This window comes from Stegodyphus dumicola, chromosome 1 (genome assembly GCF_044657685.1).
Source record: "Stegodyphus dumicola isolate Sdum_Otavi_A_Nest chromosome 1, ASM4465768v1".
In the NCBI taxonomy this organism is placed as follows: Eukaryota; Metazoa; Arthropoda; class Arachnida; order Araneae; family Eresidae; genus Stegodyphus; species Stegodyphus dumicola.
In genome coordinates, this window is record NC_140768.1 from 7,466,810 (window position 1) to 7,490,346 (window position 23,537).

Here is a 23,537-nt window from a genome sequence, read left to right on the forward strand (position 1 = left end):
CTATTATACTTCCTTTCTTGCATTAGGGTGGCCGCAATTATTTTTGGCAGCACTGGCATCAACAATAATTTGGCTATTTTTTACGGTCCTCAAAATGGAACAGTACCGGGAAACTCAATAAGTAAAGGAAAGAGAATAAGTTCTCATTATTTGTACTCAACTTTTGCCAACTTGGAAATATTTTGTAAACTGTTTATTTTTAGTTTAGTAAGTAAGTTATTTATCAATTCAAAATAATTAGATGGCTTGGTTGGTTTATGTGATAATGGCAAAGGCTTGAGGGCTATCTGCCTAAGAGGAGGGATACCTTCGTGGAGGACTTTCTAAGGGAAAGTGGCTCACATGTACGTTACACCTGGGAAAAGCCATGAAAACGCCCATGCAGTCAGCCCGTCGAATCTCGGACTGAACTACCAACGTTCAGTGACTTTACTGCCCGGCAGCTGATGAGCTGAACATAATTAGAACGAGTTGGAATAAGCTGCTTTCATATTGTGCATTAGGAGCCCATTCAATTTATGTTTGAGACCACTGCTCTTAGATGACAGCTTCCACAGAAAATCAAATAGATAAGGTCTTAAAATAGTTTTATTATAGTTATACAAACCTCCTCTGTCGAACTCCCTCCAATGTGCCCTACAAAAGAAAAGAATTAATATACTATCTGAAATTTAATAAAACATACATACTGATTCAGAGTATAAATAAATAAATAACTTTATTTTCCTATAGAAAAATATATGTGTACAAATTTAGCGGTCATGATTTTAGAAAGCAATTGACACAATATAAAAATCAAAATTCCACAAACAAAAGCAAACACTCTTTGAACATGTTAAGGTTTCCCCCCCCTTTTTTTTTTTCTTTAAAGGAATGACATCTGCTGCTTATCTATATCATTTGTCAATTATTATAAAAAAAGAATTAATTATCAATACCATTTGTCAATTTCACAATGGAAAAGAGAAAATGAAAGTTATATTTTTTAGACTACCTAAAGAACATATTATTAATATTCTTGTGCCTTAAAAACCAATTACAAACATGATACATATTTTTGAGGGGGGGCAGAGTTAGAGAAACAAAGAAGCCCCATATTGTGAAAAAGCAGATAATAGCAGTTTCCTATGTTAGAAATATACACCATACTTTTGTAAAATTCTGATACACAGAAATATAATTTTGATACCAAATTCTAACCTCTAAAGCAGCAGTTCCCAACCTATATTCCACATGTACTTCCCACAGGCCCCTTGATTAATCCAGCAAAATAATGCTCGGCTGTTCTTCGGAGACACACATTTCTCAGTCTTTTGAAATATTTTTTATCCTTTTTTGAAATCTGCTTGAAGCTTCTCAAAACTTAGCCTCACATAAATAGTTTTGCTGTGTGTTTTACTGCTTCATGTGCACTAATAATAAATACTGTGTATTCTTGTGAATATAAATATAATATAATGCAAAGACCGTCTGAAAAGAACAACTCTGATATAGGAAAACATCGTTATTAACAGGAGTTTTTATTACTCTTATTGACACACTGTACTGTACTGTATAGAGCAGAAGAATTTGATGGAATATCAAGTCTCCTGTAAAGCAGCATCTAATTTCAAAAGACAACTGGATGCAAATTTCAAGCAAAGTTTGAACATCAAATAGCCCCACAAATGTTTATGCCAGAGGTTGAAGGAGTCAAATACAATGTCCTGTTATGGTGTCATATGATGGGAGGTGGTGTTTCAAGTGCTGTCATTTAATTTTCCATTGATCCTGGACACAGTCTGGAGGTTAATGCAGGTTAAGCATCCAGCTAAGTTTATCTTTCAGTTCTTGAGCCAGATGAACCAACTCACGATAACAACTGAGAACTGATACTCTTTAAGTTCTTATGTAGTGTTTACCCAGCCACTAAGCTATTTATTTCTAGTACTTTCTGCTTCTCAAAATGACAGGAAAGCACATGAGGCCCAGATATGGTTAAAACTAATATAATGATCAATGATAGTTACTGAATTATAATATTTAGCATGATAATACAGAGACTGGATCAAAATGTTGCCAAATTCGGCTGCAAAATTTCGTTTAAACAAAACATTTCCAGCTTAGTGATTTCTTGCCAATTTAGCGAGATAGCCATTTACTCAATGTTAAACCCCTGTGTTTCCATTTTACCAGTGGAACACCTTCTCATGTTACATTCACAGAAAAATACAGTACAAAGTCCAACATCTGGACGTCCAATATCCAGAATTTCCGGACTTCAATGCCACCAAATTTTTTGTGCGTGCCTGTGTGTGTGTATGGTTTACGTATATGCACTTGATTCCCCCCACACAAACAATAAAACATACATAGATTCCCAATTCTTAATTTCATTTTGGCACTAATCACTTTAGCTTAAATTTATGTGATCAGTAAGTTCACTCTGTAGCTGCATATCTGCTAGGGCCACATCTCAAACTGATGCATTCTACTACATAAGAACATCATTGATTTTTACACCTACTAACATTTTATATCCCTGGCACCAACCAACCTTGCAAATCACCAGCCTGTTTATGCAACACATGAAAATTGAGTAATGACTCATGAAGCAAAGCCTAAATTTTGTTTCTATTAGTAACTAAATAACAAAGAGTATGGCATCCTTTTCTGTTGGCATTACGCTTGACGATGATTAGAAGTTTAAGTTACCTCAGTGGCGTAACAGCCCTAATGGGCCAATGCCTGCAGCACCCTGAAATCTGCTTTCTTGACTGTGGGCCCCGGGGTGCATATGCCCTGAACAAGTGGTCAGCTTGTCGCAGGAACCCCAGTTCCCAAGCGAACTTGGTACTCATTTTATCGACCCAAGAGATGGCAATCAAGCGAAGAAAGGCTGAGTCGACCTTGCCCAGCCCGGGGATCGAACCCTGGACCTGTGGTGCTGCTGCGCGATAATCTAGACAGATTTGAGTTAAATGAGCTAAAAAATATTCACAAGGAAAAAGTTTTAAAAAAATATCTTTCAATATGCAAAAATAGATTTTTAATGATATTCATAGGCCAAAAGATTACATTTAGTGTTATTTCAATCAAGAATAATTGATTTGTTAATCACATAAACCCAGAAAAGGCGCCAGAGCACGTGTGGCCGCACCGGGCAGCAGAATTTAGAGAAGATTAGAACCTGCAGAGACTGCATCAGGCAGTAAGATATGTGGCACCAGACCTCGATAAACCTTAAGTATATGTAGGAACTTACAGATTGGGGATTCAGATAAGCCTTAGGCATGTGCAAGAAATAGACATAAGTATGTATAATAAATAACTAATAAGTATATGTGGGAATTTACTTATTTAGGATTCTAAGCATGTGCAAGAAATATATATCAACTAAATACAATTCAGGCTTAACTGACTGTGCACAATAGTAGCATGACAAAAATTTAGCAGAACAATTTGCCTTTCATCGCCAATCTCGTGATAAACAGCCAGTAATGTATAGCAGACACATTGAGCTAGGGTAGAATTATACTTTACTAATTTCAAGGAATTTCAATTAATATAGCAGATTATGCTGTTCCTTAACTTTCTGATTTGATCTAGCTTATTATTTTTTGCAGGCCTCTGTTATTACATATGTTATACAAACTTTAATTTTATGAAAATTGAATTTGAACTTTCGATTATGTTGAAATGAGATTCTAATTCTCGAGCTGCAACAGGATTTACAAAGCAAAAGCCCATTTAAATATCCAAAAAGTGGAATTACTGCAAAAAATGGATAATGGTATGGTTTAATTACGAGAGGAGTTTGGCATTGGAAAGTCAACTCTATATATGACATAACAAAACATTTTCCTGGTTCTGACAATCCACTCACAATGAAAAATTATCCAGTAATAGAAAAATTATCCGTTATACTAAAAGTGACAATCATGACAAAGTGATAACTAAATGGGTCAGACAGCATAGAAAAAAGGCTTGCCATTGATGGGTCCAATGCTGATGGCTTGAAGCCAAACTATTTCATGAAGAAATTAACTTAAAAACTGAATGCACAAATTCAACAGGTTGAATAACCAAATTAAAAAATCGCTATGATATAAGGCAATTAAAAATTTCAGGTGAAAAAGCTTCTTCTGATTAAGAAACTCCTGAACTATTTGTAGATGAATTCATTGAATTCACCCACAGTGAAACGTCATCTCCAGAACAATTTGCAATGCTGATGAAATTGGTCTTTTCTGGCAATATATATCACAAAATAACGTTGGCAACATCTACAGAAAAGGCTCCAACTAGTGTCAAAGATTCCGAAGCGAGACTAACAATTTTTAGCATGCATAAATGAATTTTTGTTATTGGAAAAAATACATGACCTCAAGAATTTAGAAGAGTAAAGATTTTCCCCATTATATATTGTGGAAATAAAACAGCATGGATGACACAAGCATAAATAAATGAATGGTTTGAAAATCATTTTGTACCCAAGGCTCGGGAATATTCGAATTCAGTTGGTTTAACTGCACTGTAAAAAAGAAGTTTGCTCTTTATAGGCAAAAGTTTTGTAAAGTTACAGAAATCAAATAGTTACAAATGAATTTCCCATAATGGTGACAGTTTGAAAGCAAACTGTGGCGGGTACAGCTGATTTGCCTGTAACATTACAGATAATGTTTCAGAAGCTGCGTGGAAGAATCACGTGACTGACTGGAAATTAGCCAATCAGGAGAAAGGTGTTTGAAAGCTAGTCGCAGAAAAAAAAATATGGCTGAATGCATGTTGGTTGTATAGCGCAGGTAAGTAAGAAAATGTTTACAATTACTGTTTTTTGTTCATTTTATGCAGATTATTCTCATGCACTTTGCACTGTTATATGTAGTGAGTAAGTATTTTAATGTTTAAGCTTTGCAATTAATTAACATCAATGTTCATAATGTCTAATAAGTTGTAAGAGTGCAAAATATTTATTAAAAATGCAGATCTAATAGTAATATTTTGTCGTTGTGCATCCGATAAATTACGCCTTAAATTGACTGTATTATTATTTATAACTAATTATTCCAAAATTTAATCACTGTTGTGGTATTTAATTGAAACGGTAATGCTGTTGTTGAAAACAAAATTAATCATGTTAGTGTTCGTTTGCAATCATCTGACAAAAGAACGTTTGACATCTTTTGCGAGAAAATTTATGTAAACACTTAGAATTCTGAATTTAATGTATAGTATATTTTTTGCTTACTAGGTTTGGTTTATTCTTTTTTTAGGATTACCTGATTAATTATACTTGGTTTATAGTTCAGTCTAATATGTTTATGTACGAGTGTGTTACGAAATAAATTTACAAAAACTTGAACATTGTGGTCAAGAATCGAGTTTATTCTTTAGTGTAATAATATTTTTTTCAGTAGTATTAATTTCTTACGAAAATTTACTAACATTTATTTTACTAACTAGATGCAACTTAATTATTCCATATATTTTAATAAACCATTATCAGCAGCGGAAAGATGGAAATGACCTAAAATATTTTTCTAAAAATTCGTTAAACTGGTTATAAACGAAAACTAAAATTTTATACATTATTTCTAAAAGTATCATTTTATAATTTTTTATAAATGACAAAATTTAATATATATTGTATATACAACTGCCATTGCATACTTATAAGTTTTTAAACATTTAATGTAGAATTTACATTGATTTTATTTTGCCCAGTGTTAATACAGTTTTGAAGTATGATAGTCTTGTTACTACGATAGCATGAATCTGCTAATACAAGTTTAATACATTTCGTGATAAATGTTTCTCTTATTCATGCAATATAATATATAAATCATAAAATAAGTTTTCTTAAAAATAAATTATGATTGTTTATTGGAATTTCAAACAATTCTGCATCTGTATGTTAGTATTAAAAGTAAAATAATACAGTCAAAAGTCGTTAATCCGGACTCGTCTGGACTTCGGCGATTCCGGATTATCGATTTTTCCGGATTATAGACCATCAATTTAAATTTGGTAAGACGGCATGCAGAAATTATAAAATTAAAAATATGAAACCGTAATTTATGTTAAAGAACAATTATGATTTAAAAGGTATCAAAATTTACAAAAAAAAAGGTTAATATTTATTTGTTTACTTTAAACATTTCTTTCAATGTAAGTTGTTCAAGTTGCTTTGTTTTTTATGTGATAATACATTCTCTTTAATTTTCTATAAACAGACATAATTTCTTGTTCAGTTACAAAGTTCCACTGTTCAAGTCCTATAATTGCTGTGTCAAGAATACAGACTTAATTTGTCAATCGAAATTTTTTCGTTTTCAATAACCTCTGTCACTTTCTTCACTATCGGAAGCAAATTATAATAACGAGGAATTTGATTTAAATCATATCAAAGACGGAGTACATGGAGATGAAATACTACATTTAGTAAGGAATTATACGGCAAATAAAATAAAAACATCTGCCCTGAAGATAAGGATAGTGCTGACAGATCAACTTCCAATTCATTGCGCAAAAATAAACAAAGTTTAGATAAACAAAAGTTAAAGTTTAAATAAACAAAGGATATGCCTTTATCCATTTTTTGCTGCAATTCCACTTTTTGTTTAATGGATTTCGAAACATACTTTCGTTTTGTACATATTAGTAAACATATATCAGAAATTCTATTTGACATAATCGAAAGTTCAAGCTTACTTTTATAAAATTGCTCTAACAGTCTGCAAAAAAATAATAAGCCGCATCCAATTCGAAGATTAAGGAACAACGCAATCTGCAACATTAACTGAATTAGATAATTTTAGCTTAGCTTATACCGTCCGTTATACATTAAACGCACATTCGTAGATGTATTTTGTGCACGCGCACATGCATATTCGCAGCAGTAAAGGTCTTACACGTGACGCATGCGCAGAAAGTTTGTAGCTTTGAGGTCCGTATAATGGGTGTCCGAATTAACGACTTTTGACTGTAATAAATTTTTAATGAAGCATTGATTTTACCATTAACAATGTAAATATATATATACACACACATGAATAAATGGAAATGTAAGCTACTTTTCCTTACAAAGTCATTCATGAATATATAAATCTCTTTAGGCTGATAGCTTTTTCATGCTTTGCCATATTCTATCAATCCAAATGATGCAAATATGAAAAAAATTTTACTTTCTTTGAAAGTTAATGCAGGAAATGAAATTCAGTGCATTTGTAAACTACATTAGTTCTCGTACAGCTTGGCATTTAATTGCCCAATTATTTACTACTCCAAACTAATGCAGAATTCAGATATCATTCAAATAAAAGAAAATTAATAAGGTCTCATTTTTAGACGTATACATGAAGATTTATTTCTTTTAATATTATTTTAAGTTAACCAAATTAATTTCAAATTTAAGTATTCATGCTTTTCAGTAGCATTATTTTTGGAAATCTTAAATTAAATAAATGAATGCAATATTTCTTGTTAATAAAAGAAAAGCAATGTTATGAAAGACTAGCGAAGTGTCTAATTACGAAAGGTCCCATGCACTAGGGGTCATTTTTAAAAATACTTAATTTTAAAAAAAGTATTTAACATAAAACTTCCAAACTTCACACATGTGGAATATTAATTCCACATATTTTATCTCATTCTTATTTTATTGATTAATTTCATAGCATTTTGTATGACACTGGTAGTAATTATTAATTAAATTTTATGCAGTTTCTGATCTATGTTTTGATTTTGTGATTAATTACATAAGGTTTAAAATTATGTAAGGTACAAAAACCTTCTTCATCTATTAATATATTCAGAAGTGAATGAAATTATGCCCTGAAGTGAATGAAATTATGCTCCACAAATTTCTGTAGAAAATTAAAGTTATAAATTTTAAATGCAAACAAAGGAGTGAATTTGAAAGTTATCAAATAAGCCAAAGTGTTGGTAAATTTTGCAGTTTTGCAGAAGAATTTTTATACTTTGCAGAACGGGAATATGATGTTTGGTTTTGTTAGTATTAATTATTACAACTGAATTATTGCAACTTGAACATGTAAGTTAGATTAAAATTTATTTGAACTTAATTTTCTAATTTATTCTGATCATGTATATTTCATGTGTCTTAAGTCTTTAAAATGAACTTAATTTCTCATCCTATTTACTAACAAATTTTTTAAAGAACGAAAAGTCACATTTGTTTTGCATAGTTGCACATGAAGATACATGCCTCTATTTATACAGAGAAAGAGATGTTTACTTGCAGACTTTTTTTTCCTCCTTTTTTACTAATATTATAGTATGAAGATCAACGGGGAAATTAAGCAATCAATTTCATTTTGAAGGATGTGATTACAGTAAGATCATAACCAATCAAAAATATTCATGAATGAACTACTGGTAACTACCATAGTATTATTATTTAAAAGAAACCTACATTCCAATAAGAATGCTTAGTGATATTAACATTTCAGTATCTGATGATAATAATTTTCATTCCTACTTCCCTATACCTTGAATTTCACTCTTATTATTGTCCACTGCTACTCCCTAGGCCTCAAAGCATTTAATGCATCTGGAACTGCAATTTGTGTCGTCTTCTACAGCATGCAAGTTATCACCTTCCCGTTTGTACTACCACGAGCAATGATCTTCAGAATTACCGTATTGCATTGCATTTTCCACCCCACCCAGCTTTAGAACCAGCTTCTGAAAATTAAAAAAAATATTTGCAGAATGTTTCCCTTTTTAATGCATTCAGAAAATGAACATCCCAAGATTTTAAAATGGATTTATCGACCACTAAAGGCCCCATTGAATCTTTCTCTTCTAACTATTGAATGTTATGTCAGCCTAACACAAAAAAATTATCTATGATAGTGAAAGCAAATACCAACTGCCATTCACTGTGCAATTTTGCCATATCAGCTGCATATTCACCTTCTCTAATTATTTATGTATGATCTGAGCCTAAGGAGTTGCAAGAACAACAATGAGAATGAGAGAAATTCAAATTATAAAGAAGTACAAATGAGATAAATTATTAGATGTTGCAATTATGTACATTCTTATTGATCTATAGGTTTCTTTTAAAGAAATAATATTGTGATAGTAGTAGTTTATCCATGATTACTTTTCATTTGTTATATTATTATTGTGACTGTGTCCTTTGGAAATTAAATTATTCACCTAATTTTTCCCTCTCAATTTACGGAAGATAAAATTACTAAAAATAAGTGGGAATATGGCATCAAGAGCATTAGATATCCCCATTTTCTTGAAGCTGTTCACTATTATTGTTTCATCAATGATAGGCCATGCACCCAAAATTCCATAGCAAATCAGTTAGTAAGATGAAAACGGCCACTATGCGGACGAAAAATTTAGGGTAACTCGTTTTGTGAGCGCTTTAAGGAAGACAAACATTACCAAAATCATTAAAACATATTCAGAATCTTGTGCTAAAAGAAAGGTAGAGGGAAAACATTGTCCGAGTCCCAGTGATTCATTTGGACCAATATGTAATATTGTTTTAGAAATTTAAGGTAATAAATATAATATTTTTCGAACGCCACAACAGTTTGAGAAATTTATTCGGAATTTCAGTTTGTACACAGCAGCTTGAGTGGTTGTTGATTTAACAGGATAAAGCCAAAGAAACTTTGAGAATGCATCAACAACTGTAAAAAGATATTTGTAATTCTTGTTTGTTAATGGCAGTGGTCCCAGAAAATCTATTTGATAAGTACCAAGCGGTGTATCGCCTTTGGGAATCAGATGAAGAAACCCTTCTGCTTTACCAGCCTTTCTGGAAGAAAGAATGCAGGGTACGCAGTTCAAAATGATTTTTTTAACAATTTTTTTAACGCAGATAAATTAGGGATGCAATATTCATGTTTAATAATGGATTCCGTTTTGAGAGCAGAAAAATGACCTTTAGAGTGAACATTTTCAACTATTTCGGTTTGCAATGCCTGAGGTACAACTAATAGTTCTTGGTCTTCAACTATTTTATACAGAACACCGTTCTTTAGGAAGAAGTCATCTAAAGGAGTTTTTCTAAAGTATGTTTGATCCCCGTAATGAAGTCATCAGTTGATTGTGAGTCAATAATTTTTTGAGTGACACTGTCGATGGCAATTAACATGACAGGGAAACTACTTAAAGCATCTACATGTTTCATAAGATGTCCAGAGTGGTGTTTTATCATGTAATTGTGTAATCGTAAGTCTTCAAGGTAAAGAGCCCATCGAGCAATTCTGGGTGTTATGTCTTATGGTGACATGGTTTTTTTCAAAAGCAGCGCAATCTGTAACAATATCAAATTTTGTTCCGGCTAAACAATGTCTAAGTTTTTTAAGGGCTATATTATATTTAATAACTATGGTGGCTTCATTTATGAGAAGATTTGCATATTGGCTGTTTTTGTACAATGAACTTTCTCTAAGATAGCTATATGCGATTCTTGAAGATTTTGATCTTCAATGATAGTGGTCATCCTAGAGAAGTTATGTTTGCTAATTACTTATTTAATGAGGAATGTTGGTTAAATTTAAAAAATGATTGACTGAGGTAGCTTGTCATAATGAGACGGTTCCCTGTAATCCATTTTTTTAAAGAATTTAAGCTGTTCTTAATTGCTTAAGATATTATAAAGAAATATCATTAAAAGTGTTATATAAGCACGTTTAAAACATCTATTAAAATAAGTGCATCATCGAGAGAGCGTGTTGAGCTCCGGGAAAGACTGAACCGAAGAGTGTGCTCGTGTGTCGGCGAGTGCATCGCGAGTTGCAGCATGGAGAGTCTCGAGAGTACGTGGAGTTCCGAGAACGACTGAGCAGAGTCGGGAGCTGTACTCCGGAAAGCAGAGTCGGATGCTTTGCAGGAAGCTGTCTCCACCGTGATAGCCTGATAACCTGAAGGCTGTGTCACTGATTGTTCCAGAGTGTTTATAGTAGATCTTCGACGACTGTAAAAGTGTTTTCAAGCGGTCCTGATTAATATTGATAAGTAAAGTGTGTTTCGATACTTCATCCAGTGTCGTCGTTATTCACTCCAAATCTACGAACCCCGTACGAACGTGAAGTAAGAAAATAACGCAAAAACTGGTGTCAGAAGAATAGAGAAAATGCAACAATATTAAAAATGCCACTCAAAAGTCAAATTTAGCATCACGTAAAGCAAAACAACTATTTTTAGCATGCAAAAATTCATAAATTCTTTTCTTAAAAAAAGACTTTTATTGAGGGTTTAAGAAAAAATGTTCTACTGTTTATGCAGTTAGGAAGCATCTTGTGTCGAATCAGTCATAATCCCTTCTCAGCACGACGGACAAAATCAATTTATTAACAAAGGAATTCTGGAATGCTAGTTATGAAAGATTCCTTATTAACCCGATTTCAAATTAACTGGGCCTCATCTAAAGATTTGTTATTGAGAAAATATGGAAAAATTACTATCACAAATGGTTATCATATAAAAGAAGGCTGTTCATGAAAAGCACAAAAACGAAAAGTTAAAAGTATTAATTTTACCCCTTGACGTTGAGGGCACACTGGGCATCTGGAGTGGACCTCGGGAGATCCTTTTTGAGGACCTAAATAAAAGAATATAATATTATTATTTGTTTAAACATAAGAGTTTGTAAAGAATACTGTTCAGCAATTATAAAAACTACAATATGAATTATAATAACATTAATACATACTATTTTCTTACATAAATATTCAATGGATCAAGAAAAATTTTAGCATCATAGAAGTTAGAGATTAATTTATTAGCCCAAATGGACCAATAGTCTTGAAATGCAATTTTGCGTTGCTTTACTTTAACATGTTCATTTTAAATATCTCCTTGAAAACAGATTGACCTATCTTTTTGTTAGACTTAAAATAAACTTCAAAAACAGATAGCCCGTATTTTCGTCTCACTTTCTCCCCCAAGCGCCTAAGGGAACAAGCTTCCCTCCAACCCTGATAACAATAGCTAATGAATGACCCTCAATAGCGCGGGAAGTTTAAGGATCAAGAACTCTTCTTGATGTTTTACGATAACGGCGACCTTACACTGGTTCTAAAATAATAAGAAATTTGTTACCAGTTAGAAAGTTAAAGAGGAAATAAGAATTTCTGTTTTAGATGTTTTTTAAGAAATTTAAAAAATACAAAAAGGAGATTTTTATAAAATAAGCTTTTATTTATAACTCAAATGATTAGTAAATTAAAAAAGAAAAGTAATTTAGCTATTGTTCTGCTATCGGAAGGGATTCAGGAATGTATGTATGCACGTCCTATGCATGTGTCTGTGTATTTATATGTGTGTAAACACATGTATACGTTCGTATGTATATATATGCGCATACATGAACACATACATCTGTATATACATGCACAGGAATAAGAAATTAAATAATATTCTTTACAAAATTCATTTACAAATTTATATCATGAATAAGAAAAAAAAGTCGCGCCCTATATATATTTTTGACATTGGAAATCGACTGTTTGATTTCGTTATTTAAGTGTCTGCACTTTTATAATCCTTGATATAAATTGCACATGAATATTGTAAAGAAGTTTAATTAATCTCTTGTTCCCAATAAAATATGCCACATATTTTTTTTTTTTTTGCCATTGGCTTATTAAGAATTTCATAAGTTTCGAATAAAAAGTTTATGTTATAAAACGTTTTTAATTTTTTATAAATTTTTATCTTCTTAATCTTAATAACTTATCTCCAATGAAAATTTTCAACTGAAAAATCATTTTTCAAAAATGAATAAAATTTTTTTACTTCCAATAAAGTAAATGAATAACAATGAATATTTTTTTAACAATAATCGAAACCATTTTCTGACTTTTCACTCAGAAATCAGAAGCTACGTTAATAATATACAAATTTCAATTAAAAGAATATTTTATGTCAGTGCAAACATTAAAGTTTTGACTTTTGTAGTTTGTCTTGCAAATGAAAATATGTGCAAAAATCGTGTCAACATTAAATTAAAAAAATATTTAATGGAATTTTATAAAACTTGTTGTACCATATTGTATTATCATCCGCAATCAATATATTTACAAAATTTGAACTCAATAGCTTACCAGGAAGTAGTATAAAAATTTTTGACAACCTTCTGTTCATAGTCCCAAATACCATGAGTGAACTAAATATGTGCTACCTTTTTGCAGAAATATTATGCTGTTTGAAAGAGGTCATCAGAAGAAATTTCGCATATTTTTAATTTATATAACAATCATACTTCGTGCGTTTTGCAGAAATTATTTCATTTAAAACATTTTTTTGTCTCCCCACACTTAATGATCTTATCACCTTTCTGATGAATCTCGAAGGCTCTGAAAAACCAAACTTTGAGTAGGTTCTCATAAATTTAACTTGATAAACACTATTAAAATACAACTGTTCTTGTATGAGTAGAATTTATCACCCGATGGAAAAGTTTTGCTAGATTGCTTTAGTAATCGGTAGAGTTTTATACTGATTTTAGGTTCTTTTTTCTTAATTTTCAGTTGTTGTTGTCCTACCATCAACTTCCATGCAACCAGCTCGTTGGCCAGGATTTGAACCTGTGTCGAGCTAGCTGTGCTTAGCGATTTTAAATGCTCTGCCAGTGGGGATCCGGAGTCTTATTCAAAATCTTGTTTCGAAGTCTTCTACCCCAATTTAGTGTGATAGTTGTTGTAGTTTGAGAATTAGGGTTATTTAAATATAACAAAATTTACGAGAGTTATGAGCCTTCGTGGAGCCCTTTCAGTGGGAAACTGGGCCCTTTCAGTGGGAAATCCGCACAGAATTTTCCAAAACACCTTCTGTTTCTACTCTAATAGCAACATCAGAACAAAATTCAACTGATGTACTTTTTGTGCAGTTGCTTTTTATGTTTAGACAGAAAACATGTAATAGCTAAATGTAAAAAAACGAACATTATGTGTGAATTGTGGGAAGAAACACCATATACTTTTATGTAGAAATATCCAAGCTGAATCAAAATCTCCAGTTCCTGTTAGCATGAATAGAGATACAAATATGGATGCAGTACCTAAACGAGATGAAACCCTCGCCAATTTGGCGAGAACAGCAAATGTGTTTCTGCAAACTTTAACGGTTACGTTGAAAGCACGGGTAAGAAAGCACCAGGCCCCTGCTATTATCGATTCAGTTTCACAAAGATCTTATATTCTAAAAAGCACTGCAGATGAAATGAAATTTGAGAGTACATCTAAAGAAAGATTGAGCCATTCATTATTTGGCGGGCCATGTACTGATGTCATAAACCATAATGTTTTTACAGTGTTTTTGTCTAAAACGGATGGAACTTATCATTGTAACTTAAAAGCTCTTAGCCAAGATATTATTTGTGGAACTATACCACCAGTTGCCAAAGGCGAGTGGATTCGAGAGCTTAAAGAGAACAATATTTCTGTATGCAACAATACTAATGGACCAAAAGAAATACTTATCGGCGCTGACATTGCAGGCAAGTTGATGACCGGAGAATTTAAATTGCTTACTTCAGGCCTTGCTGCTATAGAAACTAAACTTGGCTGGACTCTTTTTGGGAAAAATGGTATGTGTGAGATCTCGGACAATTCCACACTGCTCGTCACATCCATGTTGAATAAGGAAGTATCGATATCCGATCTATAGTCTCTAGATTCACTTGGAATTCTAGATCCCTCAGAGAAGAAAAATAAACTAGAACTTCAAGAAGAGGCAAGAGATCATTTCTTGTCTACTAAAGGTGATTGATGAGGGACGTTTTCAAGTCAACTTGCCATGGCTTTATAACCATCTACCACTAAAAGATAACTATGACTTAGCTGTAAAGAGATTAGATTCTACAGTAAAATGACTAAAAGTTGAGAAACTTTATGATGCTTATGGAGAAGTTTTTAGTGAATGGGAATGAGAAGGCATCATAGAAGAAGAACCAAAAAGCGAAATTGATGTAACGTGCCATTATCTATCACATCGACACCTAGTAAAAGAAAACAGTACTACATGAATCAGGCCAGTGTTTGATGCCTCAGCCAAACAGAAAGGATCACCTAGTCTCAATGATCGTCTAGAAAAAGGTCAGAACCTTATCAAACTGATTCCTTCAATTCTTCATAGATTCTGAATGAACAGAATAGGAGTTTCTGCAGATATATGAAAAGCATTCTTACAAATAAGTCTCAACCCTAAGGATAAAGACTAAGATTCTTATGGTATAGAACTGATGGAAAACTGAAGTATTACAGGCACTGTAGGGTAAAATGTGGAGTTACAAGTAGCCCTTTTTTGCTAGTTTCTGTAATTCACCATCTTCTAGAATCCACTTTGAAACAACTAAATGGAAACCCAATGTATAAAGTGGATATTATTGAGCAATTGAAGAAGAGCTTTTATGTAGATAACTGCTTAGTGAGTGTGAAAAATAATTTAGAATTGCAACAGTTCATACAAGTTGCTTCAGATACTTTAGCTACAAGAAACCTAGTTTGGTTTATGGTTTACTGAGATTACGGCAATGCACACTAGGGCTATCTGCCTATGGGGAGGGATGCCTTCGTGGAGGACTTTCTAAGGGAAACTGGCTCATATACACGTTACACATGGGCAAAACCACGAAAACGCCCATGCAGCCTGCCAGTTTGCAGGATTCGAACCTCAGACCGAACTACCAGTGTTCAGCGACTTTACCACTCGACCACTGGTGGGCCACAAGAAAGCTAGAATTACGTGGTTGGAAATACAGTGACCCAACAGATAATTTCTCTAGTACCACAAATGTATTAGGAATGGTTTGGGTACGATGTGGAGATTACCTTTGCCTTAATATTACTAACATCACCTACTATCTACCAGAAATTTTGTATAAAAGAGAGATTTTAGCTACTACACACAAAATATTCGACCCTTCAAACGCCGTTCCCACTGGGGTTTATCTGAGCTAACGAAGTCAGTTCCATGCGTCGACTAGCTCCGCTGTGCCTACAGTTCAGATTTTTCTACTTGCTGCCCTATGGGGAAAAACTAGTTTTAGAGATGGGTCTACTACATTAGTTGTGTTTATTAGCTCAGATAAACCCCAGTGGAAACGGCCCTTTAAGCTATGTTCAGACGGGAGCGTAAAGGGCATAAGTGGTTAAAGCCAAGCTCCGTTGCCAAGTTAACCAGTCTGTGCTACGTCACAAAATTTGCTTTAGAGCTCGTGGCATAGGGTTCAAAGTTTTCAACTTTACACCGAGTTTGGGATAAGCGTTGACCAATCAGAGTGAAGCTAAAACGAAGCGGCGTTCTGCAGAAGATTTCGCTGTTAAAAAAACAAACAGAGCGAACACGGGAAATCAATCGAGCAGGAGAACAGCATGGGAAAGTTGCAGACACATCCACGCATGCGCAAATTTAGCTTCTCTCATTGGCCACAGCTTACATCCCATCCTCGTAGGTGTAGACAGAACTCCTGTATTTTATGCCCTTATGGCTATGCCTCTATGCCCTATACGCCACCGTCTGAACGCAGCCTTGGGAATAGCTTGCCCCATAACTCTTGTGCCGAAACTTTTACTTCAGCACCTATGGGAAGTTATCTTAGGACCAAGAAGTTCATACAAATAGAAAATCACAATTCTGTAAATGGTTGAATGATTTGAAGTGTCTGGAAAGACTGAGAATACCACTGTGATCGTGATATAGAAAATGTCTCACTTCATTTCTTCAGTGATGTGAGTAAACTTGCATATTCAGCTGTGACCTTTGTTCGAGTACAAATAAGAGATTTGATTCAAGTTCATTTGGTGCAAGCTAAAGCGAGAGTTGCACCCAGCGGAAGAAAAATGACAACAATAACTCGATTGGAACATCGAACGAACAAAGCCATCTATAAACTTTCAATAAGAATGAAATTATTTTCAGAGCAATTGGAGGATTCAAATCACTACAGTCAAACTGCAGACATTGCAACTTAGTCTCTATTATCCTCTTTCAGTGATAAATTTGATTTTGAGAAAAATTTTTTGATAATATTGAAAGCACTTGTAGAGACATTAGGAATTTTTTTCAGGCAGGCAAGATGAAAAATTAGCAATGCCTTAGGTGGGAATCAAACCACGGACTTCTGGAATATGCGCCCAGCGTGCAGACCACCACACCACGATGGTATGCCAACAAGGCAAGAGAAATACCTTATATACTTCCCCTTTTAAAGGGCAACTGGGGTTTTTTCAGGGAACCCAATCGCCAAATCTTGGGTTTGGAAAATCATCATCCACCACCCTTTTAATTCAGGCGCCACTGTAGAAACATTGGGTATTTTTTGGAAGCAGGCAAGATGAAAAATGAGCAATGCCTCTGCCAGGAATCGAACCGCAGACCTCTGGAAATACGCACCCAGTGTGCACACCACTACAATATGAAGGCATGCCAAGAAGGCGGGAGAAAGTCAGTGTGGAAAGACGTTTCTCAGCTCTAAAGTTTATCAAATCAGCTCTAAAGTTATCAAATGAAGATCTTGCCAAAGCTATACTATTTCTTAGAAATACAGGGTTCGTACACATTTCTGCACATGGAAATTAAGTACTTTTAAGGACTTTAAGGACCATTAATGAAAAAATTAAGGACCTATGAGCAAATGAGAACTGAATAAATTCAATTAAAAATATTATTCTATGCCTGAATTTCACTTTTGTAATACCATCCTAAAAAATAAAAGATCCCTAAGTAGTATGCATTATTACTAAACATGAATTAACATAATTATTAATAAGTTTGAGAATAAAATAAAGTTCATACAGTTTATTAAGTAGCATTAAATATTTTACACTTATAATAGGTTGGACATATTTGAAAGATGATAAGTGACATTTACATTTTACTAATAGTTAGCTTTATGTTGATTTTTTTGTCTCATTTTGTCACATGCTTGGTCACATGCTTTTAAGGACACTTATAATAGGTTGGACATATTTGAAAGATAAGTGACATTTACGTTTTACTAATAGTTAGCTTTATGTTAATTTTTTTGTCTCATTTTGTCACATGCTTGGTCACATGCTTTTAAGGATAAATGTATGTATCTAGTATCATATAAATGTCTAGTATCATATAAAATATTTCGCTGTTTCATATGGACCATCTCTATTGATAATGCTGACAAACCAAAATAAACTTCCAAAACACACTAAAACAAATTAATTAAAAGAGTCCTTTTACACAAACATTAACAATGGAAACCTTTCATTTTTTAAAATCTTTGTTTATATGCATAAGATATCCATAGAAATACCAATATCATAAAATTATACAAAGCAGAACAGGAAAACACACATAAATCCTACAAGCATCAATCAAGACATGCATGCTTTTGCTGTTGGGATACGTAATATATCCGCCTATGCACGCGCATAACGATTAGAACTGATTGCCTAAGTTTTTTACCGCGCGCTTAACAATTTATGTTGTAATCAGTGTTTTATTTTTAGTTTAGTTTGTTTATGAATGCCTTAAGAAATGGATGCACAGTTTTTGATCTCTTGTAATAACCCTCTCTTTTATAACTTGCGTACAGATTAAAGTTTTAAAAAGCTGAACCTGTGCGTATTTTTTGGATATACCTGAATGAAGAACCCGATCATTCAGGTAAATATTATTTTGCTTACCTACTGTTGGAATGCTTTATACATTAATTAATATTGTCTATTGAATTGATGCAATATTAATTTGGCATACCTTGCCGAGACGAAAGCAAAGTAATTGAAGATTGATATTAATGAATTTATGCATTTTGAATTTGAAAGGCACTTGTTGAATTCTTTAAGATCTCATATGTTACATGTTCGATTCAGTAAACAATCAGTTAACAGTTCGATTCAGTAGACGACATTACTAAAGAAAAAGAGAGGTGGTTTGAGAACGTACATTACCAGAATTCTTTAGAAAATAGAATCTGAACTAGATACAGTGTCTCAAAAAAGTGATGGGACACTTGTGCTTTACAAAAGGAAACTGCAATAAAATAAATTTAAAAAACATGTAAAATTTTTTGTGGGTGTGTTTCATACTTAAATTTAGTAACAATTATTACATAACATACATTTTCGCAAAATATTAAAATATTAATTTAATAAAAATACAATTGTTTAGAACGGAGCAGAATACTTGAGTGATGGGACACTTAAGTGATGGGACACTTACTTTTCCATCAAATATTTATCCAAAAATTTTACTTTTTAAAAGGTTTTAATATTTTGTTGGATTTCCTTTTACTTTTAAAACATGATTTAATCTTCTTGGGATGGATTCGACTAATTTTTTTGGGATTTCTGGAGTGATTTTACCCCATTAATCTTGAAGCACCGATTTTAATTGTTGTTTTGAAGAAATGGTGTGTTTGCGAATTCTTGATTCCAATTCTTGCCAAATATTCTCTATGGGATTTAATTGTGGAGATTGTGGGGGTGTTTTTATTATTTCAGGACAGTTATACAGCAGCCAGAGTATAATGTTCAAAGCACTGTACTTGGGGTCATTGTCCTGGTAGAATTTAAAATCGTTATGAAGGTTCAATTTTCGTGCTGAAGATTTCAAATTTTGATTTAAAATGTCAATATACTTGTACTGATCCATTATACTGTCAATAAAAACAAGATTACCGACTTCAGTGGACGACATACACCCCTATACCATAACTCCTCCTCTACCATGTTTTACTGTTGGCACCAAGTTCTGTTTGCGAAATTCTTCCCTGGGTTTTCTCCACACCAAGATTCTACCGTCAGAACCAAATATATTAAATTTACTCTCATCAGCAAATGTAACTTCATTCCAGTAATCAGAATTCTTATTTATGTTGGATTTTGCGAAAGCCAGTCTGAGTTTTCTATTCTTTTCACTTACGAAGAATTTTTTCCTGGCTGCTCTACCGTGATATCCAGTAGATCAAATTACTCTTCTAATAGTCTCAGGATTAACAATTACTCCATATAATGCTTGTAAATCAGCAGCAACTTTAGGAGCACTCATTCTTGGATTTTTTTAAATATTTCGAACGATAATTTGCTTTATTCCATTGGATAGCTTTGATGGTCGGCCAGGTCTTCTTTTAACCTGAATCATATGATTCTTTTTATATCGTTTAATGATATTGAAAACTGTTTAATGACTGAAGTTAACTGTTTCAGTAGTTTCTCTAATAGATTTTCCACGTTCAATATGCAAATTAATAACTAATATTCGAATTCCAGGCAAAGTTTCTTTTTGTTTAACATTCATGGCTGCACAGAGCTAAAAAACAAAAAAATTCCAAAACAAACTGGAGAGAAATACTGCAGACGATTTTATAAATTATTGGCAATTGCTTTTGAGTAAAAATAAATACCCCAAAAGATATTTTTATTGTTTACTTCAGACGATTTTTGTTGCATAGTACGTAGTGTCCCATCACTTAAGTGAGCCATTTTCTGCTCCGTTCTAAACAATTGTATTTATTAAATTAATATTTTAATATTTTGAGAAAATGTATGTTATGTAATAATTGTTACTAAATTTAAGTATGAAACACACCCACAAAAAATTTTACATTTTTTTTTTAATTTATTTTATTGCAGTTTCCTTTTGTAAAGCACAAGTGTCCCATCACTTTTTTGAGACACTGTAAGTCTTCTGTTGATATAAATTTGTTAAAAGACTTAGAACTCTTGAACGATAAGTTTGAATCCCTTAAGATAGCTGATTCTGAAATCGAAAGTAATTTGAAACCAGAAGAATTTGACGAAGAGATTCAAACTACAGCAGAATATCACAAAAGAATTCTGTTGTGGAAATTTAGAGTGAAAACCCGGATTCACATGTCAAACCAAAACTCTACTGCTATTGACACAAACCTATCTAATTCTCAAATAGTTAATGATTCATCGAAATGGAAGTTTAAGCTTCCTAAAATAGAATTTAAGTTGTTCGGCGGTGATATCAAAGAATGGTTGTCATTTTGGGCACAATTTGAGAAGATATGCAATGATAATGAAATCGCAAAGGAGGATATCTATCAGTATTTATTACAAGCTACATTAAAGGGCTCAAGAGTGCGAGAACTTGTTGAATCATTTCAGGCCACAGCTGATAGTTATGAAAACGTAATACAATGTTTAAAGGCGAGATTGGGCCGAACTGACATGTTAATAGAAATGTATATTAGAGAAGTTCTTTCATTGATGATGAATAACGCAATCGGTAAAGGCCCTAAAATGCCTCTTTTTAAACTTTACGATAAGATTGAAACTTATTTAAGGTCTTTAAATATGTTAGGTGTTTCCAGAACAAATTATTCAATATTGTATCCGTTGATTGAATCTTGCTTGCCTGTCGACATATTGAGAGTTTGGGAAAGAAATTTGAATTCCATATCCCTAACATCTAAAGAAGAAACTGTTCATAAGTTAGATAAACTGATGAAATTTTTATCTCGTGAGATTGAAAGCGAAGAAAAAATGCATCTAGCACGAACCAGATTTAACAGTGAAACCAAAAGCAAAGTTATTTCACCCACGTCAGCACGACAGGAAAGATTTACTCCAACAGCTGCAGAGTTATGTAACTCTTCGGATATTAAAAAGGTGTTTGGTATATTTAATTATGGCAAAGCACACTAGGGCTATCTGCCTAAGGGGCGGGATGCCTTCGTGGAGGACTTTCTAAGGGAAATTGGCTTGTATACACGTTACACAGGGGAAAACCACGAAAACGCCCGTTCGCGGGATTCGAACCTCGGACCGAACTACCAGTGTTCAGCGACTTTACCGCTCGGCCGCTGGTGGGCGATATTAAAAAGGAAACTTGTGTATTTTGTAACAAAGCATATATGAGTAGCCAGTGTAGGTATGCTGATAATTTGCCTTATGAAGAGAAAAAGCAAATGTTGTTAAAAAGGGGTGCGCATGTTTCAGATGTTTAGCAGTAAGAAAGCATATTTCTTGATTTTGTAAAATGAAAGTACCACTGTGCGAGATTTGTGGTAAGGCTCATTTTAAATTAATGTGTACTGAAAAACGTAATCCCGAAAATTCAAACCGATTGCTCCAGGTTGAGGAGAAACAAATCAAAAGTAAGGACTCCGCTCTATCTAACAAAACAGCTACTCATAAAGTTCTCTTGCAAACACTTATTGTTCGTCTTAGGAATAAGAACAATACGAAATACACAAGGGTACTAATTGACTCAGGCAGCAGTAAATCTTATTTGTCAAATTTTGCAATAATGTAAATGGGATATGAATGTGTATTGGCGAAGAAATTTTAACACACAGTTTGTTCAGCGGTACAGAAACTACGGAAACACATAAGAGACACTTGATTTGCCTTAGTGACTTTTCGTATAATCATCGATGTAATTTCGAGGTGTTAAATCAAGAAAAAATTTGTTCCAAAGTCCCAAAAGTACCGCAAGGTAAATTTATGATTGAAATTAAGAAAGATAAAATTTTCCTGTCTGATTTGAATGATAAAGTAGATCTGTTGTATCAATTCTCTCCTGACGAGATTCGTGGACTCGTAGGGGCTGATGTCGCAGGTAAACTGTATACCGGAAACATAAACAGTTAGATTCAGGTCTAGTCTTGATGGAAATGCGGCTTGGATGGACACTAATGGGTAAGACTAATACGATGGAAACTTCAGATAGCACAAATAGCATTATATCGCTACATGTAGACGATGCAAAAATTTCAGACTTATGGTGACTTGATAAACTTGGAATTTTGGAGCGTGCATACTCCAATATGAAATATATAAAGTCAAAATATAGAAACAGTTTGAAAGATTCCACTCTTGAAGATATAATTAGACTAACCACAACAAGTACTGATGTGGACATAAAAGGTTTTGTTGCTAAACAATTACGGCCACAATGCTCTCATTAATATATTACGAATATTTTAAAGTTTTCTTTTTAGTCTAAATAAAATATTTTTTTAATTAACATAAGACTTTTCATTCTTGGCTCCCGAAATGTTTGATGAAGAAAATATGGCATGCGGGCTATGATAAGTTGGACAGTGTAATAGTTATCAACAGTTGTAATAGTTATCAACCATACATGATTTATGGTTGATTATTAAGATTTATTACTGCTAATAAACTTGAGAATTTTCCTTTAAATAATTTATAAAGCTATTTATTTTATTAGCATATGCATTTTTTAATTAAGATTAGTTCATTTGACTTTTTTTTCATTGAGAAGAATGCTTAAACGTGGAATCATTTAAAAACCATGATATAAATTGGACGTTTGAAACCAGACGCCTGAAATGACGCGTCAAGCGTAAAAAAGTTGGAAAATCCATCAAGATGGTCGGAGACCGCGTGAGTATCCGGCCATCCCGCAAATGCCACCTCTCAGCTCGCTTCTGATTGGTTAACGCTTTAGGCGTGAGCACGTTGGTGTGAATGCAGCTTTATACTGTTTACTGCACAGCATATATACAGTGGCTCCCAAAACTGTTTGTAAACTTAAATAATTTGTAGAAAAGCACTGTAGCCTGGAGCTGAATTCGAATATAAAGC

At 33.3% G+C, this 23,537-nt stretch overlaps 1 protein-coding gene across 1 annotated transcript in view; it reads right to left on the reverse strand.

Moving 5' to 3' along the window:
- Nucleotides 1-23,537, reverse strand: part of LOC146999040 (uncharacterized) — a 92,167-nt gene that overhangs the window by 63,144 nt on the left and 5,486 nt on the right. The window contains exons 3-4 of the mRNA XM_085812245.1: nt 11,517-11,578; nt 608-636 (exon numbers count right to left, since the gene is read on the reverse strand). Coding sequence (XP_085668371.1) covers nt 608-636; nt 11,517-11,578 — 91 coding nt within the window. The remainder of the gene's footprint in view (nt 1-607; nt 637-11,516; nt 11,579-23,537) is intronic.